Source organism: Haliotis rufescens, unplaced genomic scaffold, assembly GCF_023055435.1.
Source record: "Haliotis rufescens isolate VD_foot unplaced genomic scaffold, xgHalRufe1.0.p SCAF_18, whole genome shotgun sequence".
Classification (NCBI taxonomy): domain Eukaryota; kingdom Metazoa; phylum Mollusca; class Gastropoda; order Lepetellida; family Haliotidae; genus Haliotis; species Haliotis rufescens.
This window is the reverse complement of record NW_025963868.1, coordinates 13,582,855-13,608,578: the sequence shown is the minus strand read 5'-3', so window position 1 is coordinate 13,608,578 and position 25,724 is coordinate 13,582,855. Positions and strand designations below refer to the sequence as shown.

Sequence of the window (25,724 nt, the reverse complement as noted above, 5' to 3'; positions counted from 1 at the left end):
CGGTTTCACCTCAGCCACAGCGATGAACGGATTCGAGTGTACCGACGTCGAGGTGAACGTAGCGTCAATCATTGGAAGAAGATCGGTTCGGGGGCGGCAGGGTTATGGTATGGGGTGGGATTACAGCAAGACAGAGGACCCGTTTGATATTGGTAGAGGGAAATCTCAATGGACAGCGCTAACGCGACGAGATCATCGGCCCCGTTGTTCTACCGTTTATTGGGTCGTCATGGCCCAGGCATTACCTTTCAACATGAAAACGCCCGGCCTCATATTGCTCGACTTGTTCAGGATTCTCTTCAAGACAACAAAACAACGTGAATGTCATCCCCTGGCCAGCTCGCTCCCCTGATCTCTCACCAATCGAGCACGTGTGGGATGAGATGGATCGGCGCCCTCGACGTCAACCACGTGTTCCACAGACACCCAAGGAACTTCGACACATGCTCCAGCATTTATGGACAGATATCCCACAGGACTTTTTGCGACGCCTGGTCCATTCCATGAGACGAAGATGTATTGTTTGCATCGCAACCAGAGGTGGACACACACGCTATTGATTTGTAAATTGACATGTTTGTATGAAAATGTTGTTGTTTTTGATAAAAATCACGCATTTTCTGAAGTCAGTATGGCAAATTAAACCATTTGAACACTTACAGGGGTCTTTTATCTGTTGCAAACCGAAATTGTTTCAGATTTGGTAAAAACCATAGCTTTGCATAGATCTTATTCAATGTCACAGGAACTTTTGTTGTTCAGTATATTTGAAAAACACAAACATAAATGGATAACCTTTTTAAAACAAATCTTCGATGATCTTGGCCTAAAATTATTTAAATATAAAAGTAAGTATTTGGAGCGACTTATTTTAATTTAGAACCTCCAATGACAATCTCCCCATTGAAGATTGAAATGAAATACCTTAACTGAAAGAAAATGTCCATTTGTAAATCATTTGATTTAGGTGATGAGTTCCACTATCTACTTATCTATCTGCTATTTCAAAATGAGAGAAAACAGCTAATTAGAAGATATTTTTTTACATTTTACCAAATAATAAATAATAATAGATTAAAAACACTTATTATCCAGTTTTTGTAAAATTATAATGCTGCTATTTAACCCTATCAATATGTCTTGTAACTGAACTCTGTCCCGTATTTTGATTTACTGAAGCCACTGCTCGGTAAATCTGTTGATATATATATATTGTATTTGTATATAGTGATGTATATGTTGATCAGTGCTGTACCTCTAATGACGCTGATAGCGGTCTGAGTGTAACAAAGTTAAGTTCAGTTCAGTTACATGTCAAACCAACAGTCCAAGCACCAAGTGCACTGAGGATGTCGCAATATAAGTACACATTATTATTATTATTATTATTATTATTATTATTATTATTATTATTGGCTCTCGGCAATAAATGGCAATATAGGTGAACTCCAGTATGGCGTTTCATCTCTTCACTCCTGATAACAATGTTGACATTTATATACCCCAAACCGAGAGAGTGTGGTCGAGGTGCATAGGAATCACACACACGCTTACTTTCGCACAACACTTGCCATTTGTGTCATATGCTGACGCTCCCTAGGGTGACCCTAGGCTGTACATCTTTGTCCAAGCTATGGAATCTGGACCAGACAATCCAGTGACTGACATAATGAACATCGATCCACGCAATTGGGATACGATGACATGCATCAACCAAGTCAGAGAGCCTGACCACCCGATCCCGTTGGTCGCCTCTTACGACAAGCATAGTTACCTCTTACGACAAGCAAAGGTTGCTGAAGATTAACAAATTGACCACATCCATCAAGAAAATGTGATAAAATTATATTTCAGAACTTCTTTCTTGAAAACAAACAAACAAACAAACAAACAAACAAACCCCTGTTGATTCAAGTATGTATGAGGGGTGGCTTTAAAAAGACAAGCAAAGTATGTGTAGTACATCCTTAACAGGTTGCATGTATTAAGTACATTACGTTCTATGCTTACATGCTGCATTTGAATCAAATACACAACCAAACAGCATGTTTCTGCAGATGTCATGTTGACTGTATTCTCTGTTGATGGATTTGGACAAATTAAGCTACCGCGCCGTCAATAGGTATCTCCAACGTGTGAGGGATAACTCACACAGGTAAATGGTGATAAAATACATGACATAATTATGGATTGTAGACGACTTATCACAAATTACACAACCAATTATTAATTACAATTACAATTATAACAGTAAATCGACTACACGAGCACATCACACAACTTATCAATACTTGATCACATATACTTAAGGCATTACAGACAATGAACCCACTACGTGACTACACAACACGACCTATTAAAAATTGATCCCATATACTGGAGACATTATAAGAAATAAATCAACTACATGAGTGCATAGCACAACTTGCCAATCATTACCTGTCATTTTGGACACTTAATCAACTACATAACTCTCTTGCTTCCTCTTCATATCCACACAGTTCCTCATATCTAGTTTTATGGATAAATACAACCCGACAACAATACAGTACTATCTTCTGTTCACAATCACTGTTTCTCAGAAACCCTTCCATGCAATAGCTTAACGCTGGCAGTGTTCCCACATCTAGTTGCATAGTCAAGGGCTGTCATGCCTTGCTGATCCATCATCAGGGGATCAGCTCCTTTCTCAAGGAGAAGTTTAACAATTTCACTGCAATCACTTTCGGCTTCTGCTGCACAGTGCAGAGGAGTTCTTCCCTGTTGATCTTTTGCACATAGGTCTGCACCTTTATCCAAGAGCAGTTCAACATTGTCCCTGCTTCCTTTGGCTGCTGCACAGTGCAGAGGAGTTCTTCCCTGTTCGTCCTTGATGAATGGCATAGGATTATTTCCCAATAAAAGATGAAAGCTATCACTGCAACCTCTCTCAGCTGCATAATGAAGTGCAGTTCTTCCTTGTTTGTCCCTCATACATGGATTGGACCCTTTATCAATGAGGAGCTTAACAATACTCTTCTTCTTCTTTCTTTTCGTTACGTACCGGTATGACGTGTGGGTGTACGCAAATACATCAAAGCTAAACTCAGCTTCAACTGCAGTGTGCAGGGCTGTTTTGCCTTGTTGATCCGTCGGCAGGGGTCAGCTCCGTTTTCTAACAGCAGATGAGCACAATTCCACAAATTACAATCTGATGCATAGTGAAGTGGCGTTTTGCCTTCTTTGTCCTGCACATGTGCGTTTGCACCCTTCTCAAACAACATATTAATGATATCTTCATTGTGAATTGCTGCTTATTGAAGTGGTGTTTTGCCCAAATCATCCTTTCCACAAGGATCTGCACCATTCTCCAAAAGCAGCTTTACACTATCATTGCATCCTCCTTCTGTTGCCAGGTGAAGAGGAGTTCTCCCCATATGATCCTTTGCACTGGAATCAGCACCATGTACCAGCAGTAGTTGAACACTTTCCTTACTGATATCTGCCACATGATGAAGTGCTGTCATGCCTTCTTGGTCTTTGATAGACACATCAACACCTTTTTCCACAATTAACTCAACACTCTCATTATACCCTCTCTTTGCTGCATAGTGAAGGGATGTTTCACCACAACGGTCTTGTACACTGGGGTCGAAGTTTTTTTCTAAGAGAAGCTTAACAATATTTGTGTATTCTGTTTCCGCTGCATGGTGAAGTGGCGTCTTTCCTTCTCGATCTTGTATATCCCTTACTGGACATCTTTCCAGAAGTAACTCAACACTTTCAGTGTTGCAGTTTAATACTGCACAGTGAAGAGCCGTCATTCCACTGTCATCCTGCACAAAGGAATCAACACCTCTCTCCAGAAGTAATCTGACAACCTCACTGTTTGTATTGCGGCCAGCAAAATGGAGTGTCGTCTGGAAATGCTGATCTTGAGTATGTGGGTCTGCTTTATGTTCCAGCAGTAGCATGACGTTTTCTTTATCAAGACACCTCGCAGCAATGTGAAGTACTGTAGTGCCATACCTATCCTGTACACAAGGATTGGCTCCATTTTGCAGGAGTAATTTCATGATGAGACTACTCTGGCCTTTTACAGCGTAAAACAAGGCATCCCTGCCATAGTTATCGGATACACAAGGGTCAGCTCTTTTATTAAGGAGCAGCTTAACAGTGTCAGAATCTTTCAATTCTACTGCAAAGTGAAGGGCTGTTTTACCGTCTTGGTCCTGAACACATGGATCGGCACCCTTTTCTAAGAACAACCTCGCATTGTCAACACTTCGTTTCTTTACAGCATAATGGAGCACAGTCTGTCCAGTTTCATCTTGAACACACGGATCAGCACCTCCGTCTAGGAGCAAGGTTAGTTTGTCCTTTGTCATCCTGACTGCAGCATAGTGAAGCACTGCTCTTCCTTGTAGGTTCTTTATGTTTGGATCAATTCCATGGCTTAGCATCAGGTTAATGAAGCCTTCTGATGCAGTATGCTTTGAATCCAATGGGTTTAGGGTTAATGCATATAACAGTAAACTGTCCCCATAAGTATCCCTTTGCTTGAGGTCCATCTTTCGAGACGCAAGAAAGTGCAGAACTTCCAAATACCCAGTTTGTAAAGCTGACATCACTGCTGGAAATAAGGCCGTCCTTCCAGAATTGTCTGGTATACTAAGAGGCACCTGTTTGATGTCCAGAAGATATTGAAGTTTCTCTACAGCATCGATTCGGGATGCAGCAGCTTTGTGTATTACTGTTTCCCCATTGACGTCAACTATGTCAACATCAGCACCATGTTCACAGAGCAACTTTACGGTGTCAATATCAGCATTTCTGCACGCAGCAAGAATAACTCTCTTACACAGCCTTTGTTCATCTTTGATTGCCATACAGGAAATGTTGAACTGTTGTGTGTCAATATTCACGTTGGCGCCTTTGTTGCATAAGTACTTCACAGTAGCCAGGTCACCGTACTCTGCTGCTTTATAAAGTAGTGTCCTTTGTTGTTTATCAACCTCATTAATATTGCTTCCTGCATCTATAAGAGTTGCAACAATGTTTATGTCGGGAGGGGATGCATATTCCATACATAATAATGGTATACACCCATCACTGTTTTCTATGTCAACAGATGCATGCTTTGAAAGTAGTAGCTCAATACTTTTCAACTGGTTGTGTTTGACAGCAACATGAAGAGGTGCATTGCCATTTCTGTCCAGTGTATTGACTGGGACGCCTTTCTGAATGAGCAAGGACGCACACTCAGTGTTACCATGTTTAACTGCAGTGTGCAATAATGAATGGTTACTGCTAATTAGATGTGAACAACTGAGGATTTCTTCCAGACAATCCTCCCCTCCATAAGCTGCTGCTTGCTGTAAAGGTGTTGGATAATAATCTTCGGTGCTGTAAACGTCTTCTTTTGCAACATATATATCATCCACATGTACACCTTGTGCAAGAAAAAGACGTAACGCAGTAGCATCAGTGTGGGTTGCTGCCTGCAAAATGAGATACTCAAGATCTACCTTGCATCCTGTGCCCAGGAGAATTTTAATTATTTCACTCAGGTGTGTCATGTTATAGGGCGTAAATACTGGACATCTATGGCCTTTACTAAGTTCCTTGACAAGACCTACCAAGGCATTCTTGAAGATTGTCAAACTGTTTGTTTCACTCTTTAACCTTTTGACAAGTAATTGTACAATATGTACGTTTCCATTCATTACTGCTAGCCAGAAGAGATCTCTTAGATTGGATATGGAATCCCATGTCAACTTTTTATCGGGATCCGCTCCATCAACCTCCTCGTGCACTGCCACAACAACTTTGAAAATGGTATCTGCCACATCGGTGTCTATATGTCTTGCTGGACAAACTGTCATCTGGTGTGGCTCCATAATCAAGTAGGGTCTTCACAAGGTCGTTTCTGCCAACATAAACTGCACAAGGTAAACACTCCTGGAGGACATCTGAACCTTCATCTTTATTCAATGCAATCAAAGTGTCCACAAGCGTTTTGATATTCTTTAGAATCAGAAACGGAACAATTTTCTGAAATTCAAACAATGCCACATTGATGCTAAATGACGTTGGTTGCTGACTTGTGAACCACATTTGTGTTTTTGATTCAAAGTTATGCTGCCAAATAATTGGCACTTTACCTTCAGATGTCCATTTGGATACCAAACACCGAATGAAGTCATCATCCTGAAAAGCGGTATGGTTCAAGATTTCTTTTGATGAAGTTGAGGTTAACAATAGTTTTGTAATTCTATCAGCAAACGCAGGATAGTGATCCTCAGTCAATAATATCACTATTTCATTCTCATTTTGATCATTTACTCTCGTTTGAATGAGCTCTAAAAGCAGTGGTACAGGACATGCTTCGATGCATAAGTTGGTGTCGATGTTTGACAAGGTGATGAATACACACTCTGATATTGACTGATGCTGAAACTTATATCCGTCTGCACTGAGTACTAAGTATACACCACAGAGTGCATCAGCTTTTTCTCGGATTCTAACAAGACTTGGAAACAATACAGGCATGTCTGCGCACACATCCTTTAAAGTTTCAAGCATATTGCTTAACTCTTTTGTTCTCCTTTCTAGTAGTGTTTTTTTCATGCATCCATTTTGCATGAGTACCAGAAGTAGAACAAGGTACCCTAAACTGTCGCTTTCTTTTAGTCTGTCTATCTCCTCCAAGACATAGTCATGCGGCCTGAAAAAGGAAGCTCACTCCTTTAGACTGTGCTTGCTTACTGCTTGCAAAAAACTTGCAACACTGAGGAAAACCAAGAGTTGCTCTTGCTGAAGCAATATCTTGTATTTCTTTTGGCATCAAGCCACTTTTGGTTGGACAGATAGTTTGCAGCATTTTTCTTTTTTCACTCTCCTGAAGTATATATTCTCCCTCATCCAACGTGACACAAGGCATGTCCTGCATCAAGTCATATTTCTTCAGTTCATTCTCACACTGAATACTTATCTCTGGTCTTGATGTGATAACAAGAAAAATATGTTTTGATTCAATTGATGGCCACATAATATCAAATGTTCTTTTCCATCCATCTACACTTGAAGGGACAAAATTACTGGATCCAAATACATCATCTAACATCACAATGTACCTGCGTCGATCATGGGCAGTTGTTTTGGGTATCAATTTCCATTCTTCAGCTGAGGTTAGTAAAACAGGTGTTCTACTTTTGTTTTCAGATAGTGTTGCCAGAAGTCTGATACCAAGCCTTGACTTGCCAGAACCAGATCTCCCTTTGATGAATATCCGGCCATGTTCTGTCAACAGCCTCATAGCTGACCTCTCATAATAGGTTGATACATACCCTGTGTCTTCATGAGTGAGGAGTGCCTTCGTTGAATCTGAAAAAGAAACAGACACGTCTCTATCATTCGTGACTTGAAAGAAATTATATTTAATGTTTGCTTTATACATTTTGTATTTGGAGTAAAGAAGACGTTTTCAAAATAAATTCGATTCCATGTTCAAGTGTTGGCTAATTACCTTCACTTGAGCATGTCCAGACACATATGTATAATAAAGTTACATTTTTAGATTGGACACAGATGTTTATATACTACCGGAAAAAAGTAAAGGGCAGCCAGGAGATAACAGCCAGCCATGAACCGTGACCCTATCTGCCCAGTGCTTGCGACTTGAATTTTTGACTGTGCGAATTATCAAGCTTGCTTCCATTTGTCCATTGCCACTATTACCTATCAGTGCTAATTAGGTCAAGTTTGCCCATTGCCAATGCCTGGCTTCCAGTTGTCCATCGCTATCAAGTGTCAACTATCAGTGTTAATAAACTGTTTAGTGTTGGCTTCCACTTGTCCATTGCTAATCACCAATCAAGGCCAATTAACGGTTGGCTTCTCTTGTAATGTTTCCAGTTTTGTTATCGTTTAATTTTTGTTGTTCTTACAGGTACACATGTCTGTTCTCTGCTTCATAGCATGTATGCACCTGATGAAGGAGTAAGTATATACTCCACATAATGAAGAAGTTGACATCCATAAATTCTCTACCTTATGTACATCACTTCTAAATGTCATTCAAAGACTTGAGCACCTGTTAGCTAAACAATCACTGTTTGCGGATCACATGAATAACACGTGTGCAAGTATCATGCTCCAAGGAAACATCCACATTGTGCGCCATGCATAAACATGAACGTTATGAATCACGAACTTAATGTCGAGATGTCTTTATGAATATGTATTGAAAGATGCAATTTCGTTTCAGAATACAGAAGGGCCGTTTCTGTGGGTTGTTTTTCGGTGATTGCGTATGATCCCTTCAGGATAATGTCAGATATTTCGTATGAAACCATTCTGAAGTTATGCCAGGAACAATCATGGTGCCACCATGAGGCTCCGTGAACATAGTTGATATAGATTATTACGTCTAGCCACATAAATAATATATATTGCATTGTATTGGAAACGGAGGGCGCATGACTGAGCGAGCGAGCAGGTCGTACTTTTGACGTTGTCTGACATGGGGATAGAAACCTGACAATTTGGAATTAAAATCGGGACGTTCAGCCAACCTGATGAAAGTAGGAAGAGTTTACATGGGATCAAGATGGAAAACATGTGCAATTGGGATCGATGAAGTTCATCAACCAAGCCAGCGAGCCTGACCACCCGATTCCGTAAGTCGCCTCTTACTACAAGAATAGTCGCCTTTTACAAGCATGGGTTGCTGGAGACCTATTCTACTCCGGATCATAACAGGTCAAATGTTACAATGAAAGTCTTTCTTGCCTACATGCAGGATTTTAACTTAGATTTTCTGTCTATCCTTGAGACACATACGTTATTCCCAGGTCACCAAAAGATAACCATGCGTTCAAATTGCAAAAATTAGTACCAGCTAGATCTGATCCTTTTCTCCTCTGGAGAATCATTTAGGAAAATATATTTGGTGAAGGTATTTCAAAACAGATATCATGTTGGCAACGGTTTGAACAGTTCCAGTCTCCATAACACACAAGTGACAGTCTACTGCATACGCAACATGGCCACCCTATTGTAGACAGACAATCCAGATCAGAACAAAAAGAACTGTTCCACAAACTCTAGAATTTAATGGTATATCATATCTTCTATTGTGTTGGTAACTGCTATATTCACTACATTGTACAACAGAAATTTCACTGCTGATATTTCGTCCACTTCATGGGGTAAAAGCATAAATAAACATAAATCAGACAATAATAATGACAGAGGTACTTCCTTATCAAACTCTATATGTAAATTGTTACATCTGTTTTAAGCAAATGATTATATAAATGGTGTGAAAGTAATAATATTCTTAATGAGTCAGAGGCTGGCTTTATAGTGAGTGAGTGAGTTGGGTTTAACGCCGTTTTTAACATTATTCCAGTTATATCACGGCGTGATGTGGTCAGCTTAATGTGGGAGGAAAGCCCGAAGTGATGCAAGTCTCAGACGTTTACCACTTTGGTGAAACCCACGAGCACGGGTATGGTGCTGACAAACCTAGAAACATAATTTGGGCGAACCGGGATTCGAACCCACCATCATAGGTTTCTTGCATGTCCAAGGGACGCAACTCTGCACAGCGAATCCCGGCGCTTTAGACGACTAGGCCCCCGTGCCCCCGCTGGCTTAATAGCTTGTTACTCAACCGTTGACCATAGTTTTACACTTCAGTTTAAAATTACAAAATATTCTTGTAAAAAGAAGGGAAGGTTTTTATTGTCTTTTTATCGACTTTTTAAAGGCATTCGATGCATTAAAGCATAAAATCCTTCTAGATTGAAGTAAGAAAGTGTGTTTATCAGGTTCCTTTTACAACATTTTATCATCGACGTACAGTAACATATCAACAGGTGTTACAGCCGTTGATGGTGTATTCCAGGTATTTCCTTGTTAGGTGGGCACCCGTCAAAGGCTGTATTTAATTAGCCCCCAAAATCATGATTTTCTTTAATTTAATTTTTTCACTGGTAACGAATGACATCGCTATGGTGTGCAAAGCATTGTGATGCACTTTCACTGAAGCTGTATCTCCTGAGCAATGTTTGAACTCAACCGAGCGAAATATTCTGTGGAAGCCAGTTTTGGAAGATGGTACATACCACAAATATTTTCGAAACGTCGATCTGAAAGAAAAAAGAAGAAGAAATGTTAGACATGTTTGCTGCATCTGACAACTTTCTTCAAATGGTTGGTTGCGGTATTATATTAGTTGACGACTTGTGATTCGTTGTCTTAAGCTAAGCTCGTGGCCGGTAGGGCTTGGATGGACTCGTCAGTCTTGCAAAAACATTTGAAGATCCGGGTTCGAATTGGTCTTCCGCAACCCGTACTTGCCGTAAGAGGCGACTATGCTTGTAAGAGGGGACTAACGGGATCGGGTGGTCAGACTCGCTGACTTGGTTGATGCACGTCATCATATACCAATTGCTTGGATCGATGATCATGGTGAAAATCACTGGATTGTCTGGTTTAGAATCGTTTATTTACAGACCGCCCTCAAATAGCTGGAATATTACTGATTGCGGCGTTAAACAACAAACAAAGCAAACACATGGTGTCGGAAACACACTTTCACAGCGTAGTTCTTTAATTGTCAGTTAGTTTGATGTTTGATGTCGTCCTTATGACCGGTCATCACATATGTATTTACCTAGTCTTTCTCGTTACGTGTCCTGCAGACTCGCAATACATTTTGGGGGACCCACGCAAAACAATGGGGTCCCAGGCTGGCGATATGGGGCATGCTTCAGGTAATTTTCAAGAATTGTCATATTACTGAACAGGTAGCCTAGTGGTTAAAGCGTTCGCTCGTCACGCCGAAGACCCGGGTTCGATTCCCGACATGGGTACAATGTGTGAAGCCCATTTCTGGTGTCCCCCGCCGTGATATTGCTGGAATATTGCTAAAAAAGCGGCGTAAAACCATACTCACTCACTCATTATTACTGAACATGCTCAGAAGCCATTTGCGTATATCAGATGTAGATTTGAATTTTTAGAATAGATCCTGAATAGAAATGCCAGTTGTATGTAACAATTTTGAAAAAAATATGTTTCAAGCAGACATATTTTTGGCGTCACACAGGACTCAAGGGAAATTAGTTCATTCTCAATTTGTAAGGGCCTGAGACATATTAGAAAACTGTTCACTGACGCATCACAAAATTAGTTCATTCTCAATTTGTAAGGGCCTGAGACATATTAGAAAACTGTTCACTGACGATTCACAAAATTAGTTCATTCTCAATTTGTAAGCGCCTGAGACACAATAAAAACTGATCACTGAAGCATCACAAAATTAGTTCATTCTCAATTTGTAAGGGCCTGAGACATAATAGAAAACTGATCACTGTATCATCACAAACTTAGTTCATTCTCAATTTGTAAGCGCCTGAGACACAATAAAAACTGATCACTGAAGCATCGAGGTATTGCATTTAGTGGCAGACACGCTCCTTTACGTCGCATTTCCTTAACCTGTATGCCTAAAGGTTATAATGGTGTTCCCCTCTATAAACAAGACAGCATTGTCAACGTGATGCGTGATGATGTCCCAATAGTTGTGACGTTTTAATGAGTGAGTTGGTTCAACGCCGCTTTTCACAGTATTCCAGTTATATCACGGCGTGTCAGCTTAATGTGGGAGGAAAGCCCGAAGTGATGCAGGTCTCAGACGTTTACCACTTTGGTGAAACCCACGAGCACGGGTATGTTGCTGACAAACCTAGAAACATAATCAGGGATTCGAACCCATGATCATAGGTTTCTGGTATGCTCAAGGGTCGCAACCCTGCACAGCCAATTGCGGCGCCTCAGCCGACTGGGCCAACACCGTGCCCCATGCGACGTTCAAGTCCGTCACTGTTGACATTCATGTGGACAAGGTAAATAAACAAATACATAAACTTTTTCTGTATTTTCTTGTCAGATAAGAAGTTTATCTCATCGAGTGATCTGACAAAGTTGATGTGTTCATAAGTGGCGTTGCTTTGCCAGGTTTGTTTGTTTGTTTGTTTGTTTGTTTGTTGTTTAACGCCGCAGTGAGCAATAGTCCAGCTTTATGACGGCGGTCTGTAAATAATCGAGTCTGGATCAGACAATCCAGTGATTGACATCATGAGCATCGATCCACGCAATTGGGATACGATGTCGAGGTGAGATAAATATTTGACAAGAAAAGACAAATGTTCTATTTATTACGTATGTTCCTTCAGAGCTTTACGGTGTTTCGCTGAAAACCTTAGGTTCATTGAGGCAGGCCGAAAGTAGTTCCGGCATTAAGAGTTATTTCACTCAAGTGAAAAGACGTGTTATTTCATACTATGATGGCTGGCTGCCGGGCGCAAGGAACTCTGGGTAGGAGAGTGATACATCATGTAACACCTCTGTAAGTATGACGTCACGTAATACCCTCTGTAAGTATGACGTCACGTAATACTCCCTATACGAATGCTGTGTGTATTGATTGCCGTCATGTGTGCTACCTGTGCAATGTCGAATCTCCATCTTCTGCCTTTGAATCGCTTGTGGAATATCTGTAAAAGAAACTTTTATAATAAATATTATATCTTAGGTGTACTTGAGGGTAGGTTTGCGCTACATTGATTAAGGATATTCGATGCGTAAATTGTGCAAACATTTCCTTTCATTGTTTGGAATTAATCATAATTGTTAATTCGACAGAATAATTTCTCCTAATTTCATACATAATCTATAACCATCTGATTTTCAGTACCCAGTTTCTTATATGCTATTGACTGATACGATCTTATAATAGACTAAGTGATGGTCCTCATCTGTGTGACTTACACAATTATTTGAAATCATAATATGTAGATTTCATGATGTACCTAATACACGAATAAAGAGACGTCATATCAAGAAAATAAACATTTATTTTTTGCACAAAATATTCCTACTTTGATGCCCGCCGACTTGGTTGATGCATGTCATCGTATCCCAACTGCGTGGATCGATGCTCATGATATCAATCACTGAATTGTCTGGATTAGGCTCGATTATTTACAGACAGCCGTCATATAGCTGGAATATTGCTGAGTGCGACGTTAACAACAAAACAAAGTCATTCAGTAACCAATAATTGGGCGGTCGGGTAGCCTAGTGGTTAAAGCGTTCGCTCGTCACGCCGAAGACCCGGTTTCGATTCCCGACATGGGTACAATGTGTGAAGCCCATTTCTGATGTTGCTGGAATATTGCTAAAAGCGGCGTAAAACGATACTCACTCACTCACTCAGTAACCAATAAGAAACGATAGGAAGCAGGAAGACAATGCTGATCGCGTCCCTCACCCGTCACTTATGATTTTACAGCGGCTCTTTTCAATATGTACGAAAGACAATGTTCAGGTAGCGCGGCTGTATATTTCGAGAGTAGTTTAGTCTGCTCTAAGAGCACAGTGTATATGAATAAAACACAAGCTGGCTGTAGTATTCATTAGGCACTTCAACGAGAGGCGATAATAACGTACTTGATGCAGTCCTGTACAGACAGCGTGGTTTGACCTTGGGTCTTATCGTCATACAAACATGATAGTCGTTGCATATAACACCGTTAAAAAGCTACATACGATGTTTTGGACGAAACGAGTTTGACAGTCCAAATATTGGTACCTTAGAACGACCAGAATGTAGAAATTATGATATATGATTCACCTGCCGGAGCAGCGCGTGAGCTCGTGATGTGGAAACGACGGGGATTTCCCCCGGAAACAGGGAATTTGCCCACATGGTTACCTCCCTTACCCCGCGACCAACCGGGTAGATTTTAGAGCCGCGTTATGGGTTCAAGTTTTGACAGAGTATGAGTTTGTTTGCTCTGTGTGTGTATATAGAACTTAGAAAGGTATTTTGTACTAGATAGTTTGTCTCAAATTATCTGAAATATTATCTTGATTCGCTTTTTATTATGTTCAGAGAAAATCCTCACCACTTCAAAGAACGTGGCACGACGTATTGAAACCTTTTCGTTATTGCTCAAACACCCGCACAATGAAATGCATCCGTAAAATAAATGCCGGCCAGACGTACATTATTGATGTAAAAAATTCGATTTCTTGATACCAATAATGGGTTTCGCTTTTGTGTGTGTAAAATTAGTTAATGATGAACAAACATCGACTTTTTTAATATCAAAACTTCATTTTGTTATATCTCATATTCGATTTACTGACATCTCAAAATCGAATATGTGGTATCAAAAAAGGAAGTACTGATATACAATAGGGAATAACACGGCGCCAATCAAGATGAAGGATAAACCAATTTCCGGTATTCACTCCATGCATAAGAGCACCCTAATGATATTCATGGCACCAAAAAATCAGCAAATCCGCCTTGAGACCCGTGAAGATTCCACGGTTGAATAGGTCTTCAGCAACCCATGCTTGCCGGAAAAGGCGACTAACGGGATCGGGTGGTCAGGCCCGCTGACTTGGTTGATGCATGTCATCGATCCAAATTGCGTGGATCGATGCTTATGATATTAATAACTGAATTGTCTGGTCCAGACTCGATTATTTACAGACCGCCGACATATAGCTGGAATATTGCTGAGTGCGGCGTTATTGATTATAGGGTACCACCAAGGCTGTCCGTATTTTTTCTGAGTTTCCAATCTCCCGCCCGTCCTGAATTTTCATTCTGACGGAATAAATAAGATTTTGTATCTCAATTCAGGTTTCAAGATTTCAGGTTTGTTGATGTTATTGAGGAGTTGATACTTGGGAGGATAATATCTAAAACTGAACTGAATCTCTTTACTGCCAGGAGATCATGACGTTGTCCTATTTGAGGCAGAATGCCAAAAGCCGTAGGATTGCCTCTGCTGCTCCTGTTGTCATGAAAGTAGACAACGCTATGTGTATAAAATGATGCTGTTTTTACAATGTTAAATTTGAACTCACTCACAGAATGTCTCTGAAATGATTTTGACAGCATGGTTTAACAGCAATGACTTGGATGCTGTATTCAGAAAATGGAAAATTGTGATGTCATATCAATGTCTGTGTCAGAAGCCGTATAGAACACTTGGGATTGTCTGTGGTGTTTTTTGCCACCTAAGCAGGCGTCGCTATATGGATGAAATGAAGATGTTGCAACGATTAATTTTAACGTACACTTTAAACATGCACACGCTGATATAATAAAAATACCATCCAAACCAACTTTGATCAAAAGCATCAGTCGAAGTTGTCTAGTGAAATTCCCAGTAATAAGTAAATAGTCAACTTGTTCGTTGAAGCCGAAAACATAGGATGACATATATTAAGTCCATGCACATGTACAAACTATATGATTATTCTCGCTGAATGATGAAAATCCATAATTAAAGATTATTTGCAAGGAAATCGCAAGTCACGTGGTGAAACTATATACTTCAAATAGTCCTGAATGTGACATTTATAGCTACAGATCAATGTCAGGGAAACTGTGTGTATTTATTCTTTCGTTCCCCATTACCCGACACAGTTGCAGTGCAGCGGTGCCACATAACACTTGTACTATTGACGGTGTCACTTATTTACAATGCCATTGAAGAAGCATGTATGATGCAATACACATTATATCTCTCGTCGTAAATATATTTCTGCATAGATATGTCTTACTGTTTCTCGTTTTGATTCATTGTGTTGAACACATACTACTCCGAGGCGACCAGTCCTTGTTTCAGCCCCTTAATGCCGAGCTTCAGGCAGGGTAACAACAAGTACCATCTTTTAACTATCTTTCGAGCCCCCGACCTTCAGCTCTCCGTGCAGATGCCTTTCATGGAGTCGGTAATTGTAATTTAGATCTGTCAGGAAATGGAGAAGATTGGATCAGATATTCGAGCACCCACATGAACACGATCTCCTGTTCAGTTGTTGCCTGCCCACTTTAAGGAAAAGCAATGGAAATATATTTTACACACAATCAGTGTCCTTCATTGTTGTGAGTGAGCACTGTTGTCACCACCACAATAACAGCATTTAGATTCAGCAGTACAATTGCTTTGTGACACACTTTGAAAATATACAATTGGTCCCCTCAGCTGTCAAATTAAGGGAATTGATCATGAATGTACTGTCATATTATTGAGTTTGTGTTGATACGATTAGGAGCGACACAGTACAGTGAGATACAGCTGGTATTTCACGCGCAGTTTCCTGGAAATGGTTTCATGTTTGTGAAGGGAGAACACACACAAGTGTTATGCTCTGGGTTTGTTTCCCATAATGTGTCTAATCCTAATGTGAGGTGAAGGTGAAGTTAGTATCACTTGTGTTGCATTGACAATACACTTTGACATGGATATAATACAGTACAATAATTTAAACAGAAGCCGTCTCAACACGAGCCTGAGCCGTTTGTTATGATACATTTTACCTTGTGGAAAACAGTTACCTAAAACATTATATTATTATTGTTTTAACCACTTATTGCTTGTTGAAGTTCATATTTCACTTTCAGGGCAGCTAGCTTTGGTTACTATTTGTGAAACAAATTCGCTACTTGCTTAATGTGTTCAACAAGGAAATTGTTTTGCAAATCTCCCGTGGACACGGAAGGCTAGTGTCAGTTGTTTCAGCTAAATGCCCTCATCATTACTGTATACACAAGGAAGTCGGGTTGAGGTGTAATGATATTCAGTAGGAGTTATGTATGTTGAGTCAACTACTAAAGACATGTTTTGGCCTAGACATTGAAATTGAATCCCGACACGCCAGAAACCCATGATTGTGGGCTCGAATCCCGTTTCGCCCCGATTATGTATGTAGGTTTGTCAGCAACATACCCGTGCTCGTCGGTTTCACCGAAGTGGTAAACGTCTAAGACCTGCATCACTTCGGGTTTTCCTCCCACATTAAGCTGACACGCCGCGATATAACTGGAATACTGTTAAAACCCAACTCACTCACTCCTAACACACTGGATTCAAGTTGTCCCGACACTACTGTCATTGCCTGCTCACTGCATTGTATAATGTATTGGTTTATATATATTCTCATAACCTTCGCAAGTCTGTCTCGTGCCTTGTGTCTCATCACATGTAATTCTACCTGCTGTCGTTCATTATGTCATAAAAATGATTATTACGTTTAAGCGAACGTTTTTGTTGTTTATGGTGTCGTTTATTATTTTAACGGACTCTTTAATTAGACCAGAGCAACGTTTTAGTTTCACACAGGAAACTGGCTACTGATCTTGACACTGATTGAAAAGTGCAATGGAATGTGGAATGTAGTCACTCTTTAATTGTACACACACTGAATATGCAATTTCATATATCATGCTCATTTGCCTTGTAAAATATGCAACATTAAGTTGATGTACTTGCTACACGTAAAGCTATTTTTATGGGTGTCTTGATAGATCTTATTTTATAGAGACAAGAATATGTGAAAATATATAGACAACCGGTTACCAAGCTCGTCAGTATGATGGCACTTGAACATTCCCTCTTGAACACTTTTCAGAGAAAAAAGGGGCTAACATTTAAAACTTGCTGACTCCACGTTTTTTTCTGTTCATTCTGAAGGTATTCATTTATATATTCAAATGGTGTAATAATGACGGAAGGTTGATTGGCCTGGCTAAAAAAGTATTTTCCATTTCCTGTTGACCCATTTAGATGAATAAAACATAACCGACATCTCATGTAGCATATAACAGAGGAGTGTGTTATCATTCTCACCCAGCGGGAAACTTATCATGAAGCAACGCATTGGGTCATTTTGTGTTGAGTCAAACTGACATTGTTAGATGGTAATAATAGTGCAGGAAACTGACTTATTTTGAACACACTTTCACAAGGCTCCAAATATATTCAGTATGGTTTCTGTTGATGTATGCTTTGATGGAACCCGCGTATTCAACACATGCGGAGTTCGTGTCGTCAGCATCATGATGTGTCTCTGAAGATTCAACTATCATACAGGAATGGTAAGTTGTATTTGTTCCTGTATAGGAAAATCCTAAAACTATTAAGACATTGAAAACTGCACTTCCACGACACACCTTTAATGGTTTTTCACATAATTGTTATGATGTTAATTCGTTTTATATCTGCATAATAATTGCAGCATTTCTTGGTGCAATATTTGCAGTTGCTACTAGTGAGAAGGTCGTGTCCACATGCAGCAATAGTTCCTGTCTTGTTCCTATTCTGCTTGAGGATGCCGTTCATTAAAGGCAAGTATCGTCGAGCTTATCACCTGTACTCCAGATGAAAGTAACCCCTCTGTCACTGTTGATAACGGTGCTCCTTGCTTCCTTACATTTTTTCACATTATACATACTTCTAAACTTGACCTGCAAGGTATACCTGACGAAATCACTGACGCCATTGTATTGTCACATTTACAGCTGATCTCTTCTGCGAAGAAGTCGTCGAATTAGGCGCCCCTGCAAATCTGACATGTAATATTATGCATGTCAATAACGCCCATTCCTACTCAACACCTCATGGACATACTGCTGCTTCGTGTGACCTATCAGATGGAAAGTGTATACAACTTGGTGACTTTAGCGCATCTGTCATCAACACCACATGCAGTGTCCTGTCTATACCCAGTGTGCTGCAGTCACATGGTGGGAAATGGACATGTAGTGTAGATGCAAATCAAGCTAACCATGACACTTGTCACATGACTGTTGCAAGTAAGTAGCAATTAGTTATTTTCACTGAAGAATACTTATGAAGTACATTCTGTGTAACATGTCTTTTTCCTTATGTGAAAAAAAAGGAATAACACTGAATACCTATCATTTCTGTATCAAGTTTAATATTTCACACATTAATTTATGATTATAACACGAAGAATAGGTTTTAAGGTGTGTGGTTTGACTTTCAGAGGTTCCATCATGTAACATAACATCAGACCAGATCACCAGTGGTCTAAGTGGCGATGACGTCCTTGTGCTGGCAGTGGTGGCTACAGGCTATTACTGTTCTCAAGTGAACCACCTTCAACTTCTGACCGGACGCACCGCAACAAATCCGATGGATACAACTGTCACTAACATAACTGATGACGTGTTTGTCACTTCCGTCAGTGTAACAGAACTAACCATTGCTGATGTGAAGCTTAGGTTTACCTGTGGCACTCGGACCTGGGATGTTTCTTGTGATGGAGCAGAACACCTTCCCAAACGTAAGTAAAACTATATCCACATTCAACACACTGATAACCTTATGTTATTACAAAGTCCAGATATCTCTATACTTGATGAGTATTCCATTACGCTTATCCCTACTTGCCCTGTATCAAGTATTGTAGCTACTGCAGTCATGGTATGACTGAGATGTTGAAGAATGTTACCTCTCTTCACTCAGCTGTGAATGGGTACCCTGTAGGATGAGTGAGTGGGTGAGTGAGTATCGTTTCACGCCGCTTTTAACAATGTTCCAGCAATATCACGGCGGGGGACACCAGAAATGGGCTTCACACATTGTACCCACGTCGGGGTTCGAACCCGGGTCTTCGACGAGCGAACGCTTTAGTCACTAGGCTACTCGACCGCCCCACTCTTGGAACTATATCAGGCGGTTATAAGAATTAAAAAATATGACGTAGATGGTGTCGCTTTGCTTCGAAAATGATTTTTTATTACACAGTTGAAGAAAAGTTAACCTCACCAAGTATGAGTATGCAATCGTAGTTGTGTTTTATTTATCACAACAGGCCATACTTTTCCCTAGTGGCGGGGAAAATTGAGACACAAAAGCTTATGTATTCCGCCGCGTCGGAATGAAAATTAAGGGCAGGCGGGAATCTCTATTGGCCAGAAATAAGGTAGCACTTTGTGCATGCTTTAAGGGGTTGAATTGTTGTATTACAAATATGCAAATTATAACTATATATATTGTGACTTACCATGTGCTCGATTTAACATCCCCCAGGTGCCTCCGATGCGGAAACATCTGCAACCACTGCAAGTACAGACACCAACCTCAGCCCTGAGTCTACAGCCATCGTTGTCAGTATTCCCATTCTGATACTCCTTCTGATTATCATGACAACTGTCATCTATCTGCGGAGGCGACAACGCCCAGTTAAAGATGTTGGTCCTCCTGAGATGCCTGATCTTCCTGACGAATATGGTTACGCTTCATTAAAAGACATCAGAGGACGACGTAACCGCCTGGGGACATTCATCTGCTTTATCCCCAATAGCAAGGCAAGCCAGGGTGAACATGTTGAACCTGAATGAGGTTATCAGGCAGAACATCGTTGCGTGGACACACCTGCGGGAACAGATGAGCCTGAATGTATGAAGTTTTGAATAAACACAAAGCCGAATCCCGACCTGAAATTCCCTGTGCAGCAGTTACAGCAGAGTGAAAGGTAGACCAAAAACCCATACTACGACGAAGATTTATTTAAATAATCATCATATTTCAAAAATACTTTAGATGAAGTTGGATTTTTACACTTCAGAACCAGAATGAATTATCTGTGTTGTTTTAGATGAACAACTGGCTTGCCTTTGCATGTGTTCGTGACGGATGGTTCGTGACAGTATGCGCTCATCTTTTCGTCAACATCTGGTGTCATTATTATTTTGATAGTGATCCATAAACACATGCTCATGATATTGGCAGAATAGTATGGTAAGGGTTTTACTGTGAATCAGTCCTGCTCTTTAATTTAAGAACACACGGTAATAAGATTTGTTTATGAACAACTTTCTAGTTTTTCGAGGATGTTCCTTTTACATGCACTAGGCTGATATAAATCTAGCGGAGGGATCCATTTAAGTGTGTATAAATGTTTATTTCATTCAAATAAATAATGGATGATAGTATGTGTTTATGTATATTTTCAGTCTCACAATGATTTAGAATGCATGGCGACACGAATACCGTATTTGATTGTAGTAGAAGACTGTTACGTCATACGTTATTCAATGACGGTGCAGGTCCAATCACCTGTTAAGCATATCCTACTGTTGTATACGAAATGTTTCAGGTTTGTTGATGTAATTGGGGAGCTGATATGTTGCAGGATAATAATTCTTTTTTCACACAGGACGTCACGTTTATCCTTTGTTTGTATCAGTATGTCCATACCTGTCAGGCTGCTTCTACCACTCTCTGTTGCCATCTGAGTAGACATCTCTGTATGGATGAAATGATGATATGTTAAATTTTTACTCACTCACTCAGGATTCAAAATGTTCCTTAAACCAGAAAACATATTTTTATGGTCATGTTCATACATTAGTTGACTATTCTCGCTGAATGACTATAACCAGAATTAAACATTATTTACAAGGAAGTCGCCGGTCACATGGTGAAACTTCATATTTCAAACATTTTTCAATGTGAACTTCTAGCTATATCAGTGTTAAGGAAACTGATCCAGATGTGCATTTTTGTCTTTTCTTTTCCTAATTACCCGACACAATTGCAATGCAGTTGTGTCCACATTACACTCGTATGACAATGCCACTATTCACAAAACAATTAAAGAGGCATGTGTATTATCATACACATCAAAGCTCTTCTTAAGCGAAACTATGGTTCCTCTGTTTGAACTTTTCTAACTGTGCCTCGTTTTGATTCATTGTGTTGAACATAATGTGTTGGCCTTGAGTCAAGTACAGTAAAGTACGTTTATAACGAACACGCCTATAACGAACTGACCTGTATAACGAATTTATTTTTAAGTCCCGACCGTTTGTTGTATAAATGCTGTATATATGCCTATACCCGGTTGTCCAGCCTCAAATTGGTGCGACAAAAACAAAACAGTTCGTATTTTCCTTTTCTTAATATAAGATAAGATATAAGACTTGATGTTCCTATAGTTCTGTATCATCTGATAAATTGACATTGTATCTGCTTTTGAGTCACTGCTTTAATAAAATTATTAAATAATATCATCCTGTTGTGTTTTTTGTCGCGTTTCACTCATTATTTCCGTACGTAATTATTCGGAGGTTAACTTGTAACGTACTGAAACTCTGCCCGTTTCCCACTCGTTTACATTTCTGTGACTTATATCTGATGATGAGATACATAGACTCCTCACAAAATATAAAGCAGCACAAGTTATTTGTTGATAACGTATTTATCATATGGAAGTTATTCTTAAATGATGTACCAAAACAAACAAAAGTGGCACAAAAGCACAATCAGCAGATCCTTACACTACTATGTGCACAGCACATAGCTTCACCTCAGATCACTCAGACCATATCCACACGTAACTTAATTATTTAACTCTAGTATGTATATTTAATCCTAATGATTGAAACATAACAGTTTTAGACCATTATGGAATGTGTTGGGATTAATACATATTTGTACAGTGTCAGTATCTGCATGATATATCAGACAAATGAAGACAGTATACACAAAGCACTTAGGTCTTGAGCAACGATTACTGAGAAATAATGACGGAAACGAAGTTGAAAAATGTCTAACTTGTATCTACCCTAAATCCTCGTTATGAAAATGACATCTGCATCTTATGGATTGTGTGAGAACGAACGCTGTATTCGGAAAACTGCATTGAAAATTGAATGCAAACAAAGCAAAATTAAGATTTTACATGTTCACATATTTTGAGAGAACCATTCGTCTATTCTTTGCAAGCATCAGCTCATCTTTTTTCACAAGAAAATACAAATGTTCTATTTATTACGTATTTTCCTTCAGACCTTTACGGTGTTTCGCTGAAAACCTTAGTTTCATTGAGGCAGGCCGAAAGTAGATGCGGCATTAAGAGTTATTTCACTCAAGTGAATAGACGTGTTATTTCACTGGAGTGAAATATCGATCATATGTTTTCATGTAAATACAGCATTTCATCATAAAATCAATAATAATAGTTATCTCTCCAATTTATGACAAAGCGTTGGTAATAAATCAATTACAGTCATACTGAATTTGATGACATCACGTAATACTCCCTATAATATGACATCAAGTAATACCTCTAAGTATGACGTCACGTAATACCCTCTGTAAGTATGACGTCACGTAATACTCCCTATACGAATGCTGTGTGTATTGAATGCCGTCATGTGTGCTACCTGTGCAATGTCGAATCTCCATCTTCTGCCTTCGAATCGCTTGTGGAATATCTGTAAAAGACACTTTTAAAATAAATATTATTTCTTAGCTGTACTTGAGGGTAGGTTTGCGCTTCGTTGATTAAGGGTATTCGATGCGTAAATTGTGCAAACATTTCCTTTCATTGTTTGGAATTAATCATAATTATTAATTCAACAGAATAATTTCTCCTAATTTCATACATAATCTATAACCATCTGATTTTCAGTACCCAGTTTCATATATGCTATTGACTGATACTAACTTATAATAGTGATTCTCCTCATCTGTGTGACTTACACAATTATTTGAAAACATAATATGTAGATTTCATGATGTACCTAATACATGAATAAAGAGACGTCATATCAAGAAAATAAACATTTATTTTTTGCACAAAATATTCCTACTTTGATGCCCGCCGACTTGCTTAATGCATGTCATCGTATCCCAACTGCGTGGATCGATGCTCATGATATCAATCACTGAATTGTCTGGATTAGGCTCGATTATTTACAGACAGCCGTCATATAGCTGGAATATTGCTGAGTGCGACGTTAACAACAAAACAAAGTCATTCAGTAACCAAGAAGAAACGATAGGAAGCAGGGAGACAATGCTGATTGCCTCCCTTACCCGTCACTTATGATTTTACAGCGGCTCTTTTCAATATGTGCGAAAGACAATGTTCAGGTAGGGCGGCTGTATATTTCGAGAGTAGTTTAGTCTGCACTAAGAACACAGTGTATATGAATAAAACACAAGCTGGCTGTAGTATTCATTAGGCACTTCAACGAGAGGCGATAATAACGTACTTGATGCAGTCCTGTACAGACAGCGTGGTTTGACCTTGGGTCTTATCGTCATACAAACATGCATATAACACAGTTAAAAAGCTACACACGATGTTTTGGACGAAACGAGTTTGACAGTCCAAATATTGGTGCCTTAGAACGACCAGAATGTAGAAATTATGATATATGATTCACCTGCCGGAGTAGCGCGTGAGCTCGTGATGCGGAAACGACGGGGATTTTCCCCGGAAACAGGGAATTTGCCCACATGGTTACCTCCCTTACCCCGCGACCAACCGGGTAGATTTTAGAGCCGCGTTATGGGTTCAAGTTTTGACAGAGTATGAGTTTGTTTGCTCTGTGTGTTTATATAGAACTTAGAAAGGTATTTTGTACTTGATAGTTTGTCTCCAATTATCTTAAATATTATCTTGATTCGCTTTTTATTATGTTCAGAGAAAATCCTCACCACTTCAAAGAACGTGGCACGACGTATTGAAACCTTTTCGTCTTTGCTCAAACATCCGCACAATAAAATGCATCCGTAAAATAAATGCCTGCAAGACGTACATTATTGATGTCACAAATTCGATTTCTTAATACCAATAATACGTTTCGCTTTTGTGTGTGTAAAATTAGTTAACGATGAACAAACATCGACTTTGTAATATCAAAACTTCATTTTGTTATATCTCATATTCGATTTACTGACATCTCAAAATCGAATATGTGGTATCAACAAAGGAAGTACTGATATACAATAGGGAATAACACGGCGCCAATCAAGATGAAGGATAAACCAATTTCCGGTATTCATTTCCATGCATAAGAGCACCCTAATGATATTCATGGCACCAAAAAATCAGCAAATCCGCCTTGAGACCCGTGAAGATTCCACGGTAGAATAGGTCTTCAGCAACCCATGCTTGCCGGAAAAGGCGACTAACGGGATCGGGTGGTCAGGATCGCTGACTTGGTTGATGCATGTCATCGATCCAAATTGCGTGGATCGATGCTTATGATATTAATCACTGAATTGTCTGGTCCAGACTCGATTATATACAGACCGCCGACATATAGCTGGAATATTGCTGAGTGCGGCGTTATTGATAATAGGGTACCACTAAGGCTGTCCGTATTTTTTCTGAGTTTCCAATCTCCCGCCCGCCCTGAATTTTCATTCTGACGGAATAAATCAGCTTTCGTATCTCAATTCAGGTTTCAAGATTTCAGGTTTGTTGATGTTATTGAGGAGTTGATACTTGGAAGGATAATATCTAAAACTGAACTGAATCTCTTTTCTGCCAGGACATCACGTTGCTCCTTTTTGTAGCAGAATGCCAATAGCCGTAGGATTGCCTCTGCTACTCCTGTTGTCATCTAAGTTGACAACGCTCTGTGAATGAAATGATGCTGTTTTTACAATGTTAAATTTGAACTTACACACAGAATGTCTCTGAAATGATTTTGACAGCATGGTTTAACAGCATGACTTGGATGCTGTATTCAGAAAATAGGAAATTGTGATGTCATATTAATGTCTGTGTCAGAAGCAGTATATTCGTATTCTTGGGATTATCTGTGGTATTTTTTGCCACCTAATTAGCAGGCGTCGCTATATGGATGAAATGAAGATGTTGCGACGATTAATTTTAACGCACGCTGTAAACATGCACACGCTGATATAATAAAAATACCATCCAAACCAACTTTGATCAAAAGCATCAGTCGAAGTTGTCTAGTGAAATTCCCAGTAATAAGTAAATCGTCAACTTGTTCGTTGAAGCCAAAAACATAGGATGACATATATTTCCATGCACATGTACAAACTATATGATTATTCTCGCTGAATGAT

At 39.6% G+C, this 25,724-nt stretch overlaps 3 protein-coding genes across 7 annotated transcripts; 1 reads left to right on the top strand and 2 right to left on the bottom strand.

Annotated features, from left to right (window-relative positions):
• Positions 1 to 1,866: 1,866 nt before the first annotated feature.
• LOC125381606 (serine/threonine-protein phosphatase 6 regulatory ankyrin repeat subunit C-like) lies at positions 1,867 to 3,141 on the bottom strand (the record flags this gene model as incomplete). The annotated part of the gene is made up of 1 exon (XM_048398678.1): positions 1,867 to 3,141. A coding segment is annotated over one exon (573 nt), but the record flags the coding sequence as incomplete, so codon positions are not given.
• Positions 3,139 to 24,114, bottom strand: LOC124121870 (serine/threonine-protein phosphatase 6 regulatory ankyrin repeat subunit C-like). Of its 5 annotated transcripts, none has more exons than XM_048398265.1 (4): positions 24,065 to 24,114; positions 23,057 to 23,107; positions 10,113 to 10,136; positions 3,139 to 7,365 (listed from the first exon to the last, which is right to left on the bottom strand). In XM_048398265.1, the coding sequence occupies exon 4, from the start codon at positions 5,877 to 5,879 to the stop codon at positions 3,294 to 3,296; it is 2,586 nt and encodes an 861-aa protein (XP_048254222.1). In that variant the 5' UTR covers positions 5,880 to 7,365; positions 10,113 to 10,136; positions 23,057 to 23,107; positions 24,065 to 24,114; the 3' UTR covers positions 3,139 to 3,293. The 5 variants fall into 5 exon arrangements, with proteins under 5 accessions (XP_048254222.1, XP_048254220.1, XP_046340905.2 ...); XM_048398263.1 differs by lacking the exon at positions 23,057 to 23,107 and adding an exon at positions 12,498 to 12,548 and having other exon boundaries at positions 24,065 to 24,106; XM_046484949.2 differs by lacking the exons at positions 23,057 to 23,107; positions 24,065 to 24,114 and adding exons at positions 12,498 to 12,548; positions 13,688 to 13,737.
• Positions 18,386 to 21,781, top strand: LOC124121864. Its single transcript, XM_046484940.2, has 3 exons — positions 18,386 to 18,673; positions 18,868 to 19,167; positions 19,917 to 21,781. Exons 1-3 carry the CDS (start codon positions 18,442 to 18,444, stop codon positions 20,225 to 20,227), a joined length of 843 nt encoding a protein of 280 aa, XP_046340896.2. The 5' UTR covers positions 18,386 to 18,441; the 3' UTR covers positions 20,228 to 21,781.
• Positions 24,115 to 25,724: the final 1,610 nt, after the last annotated feature.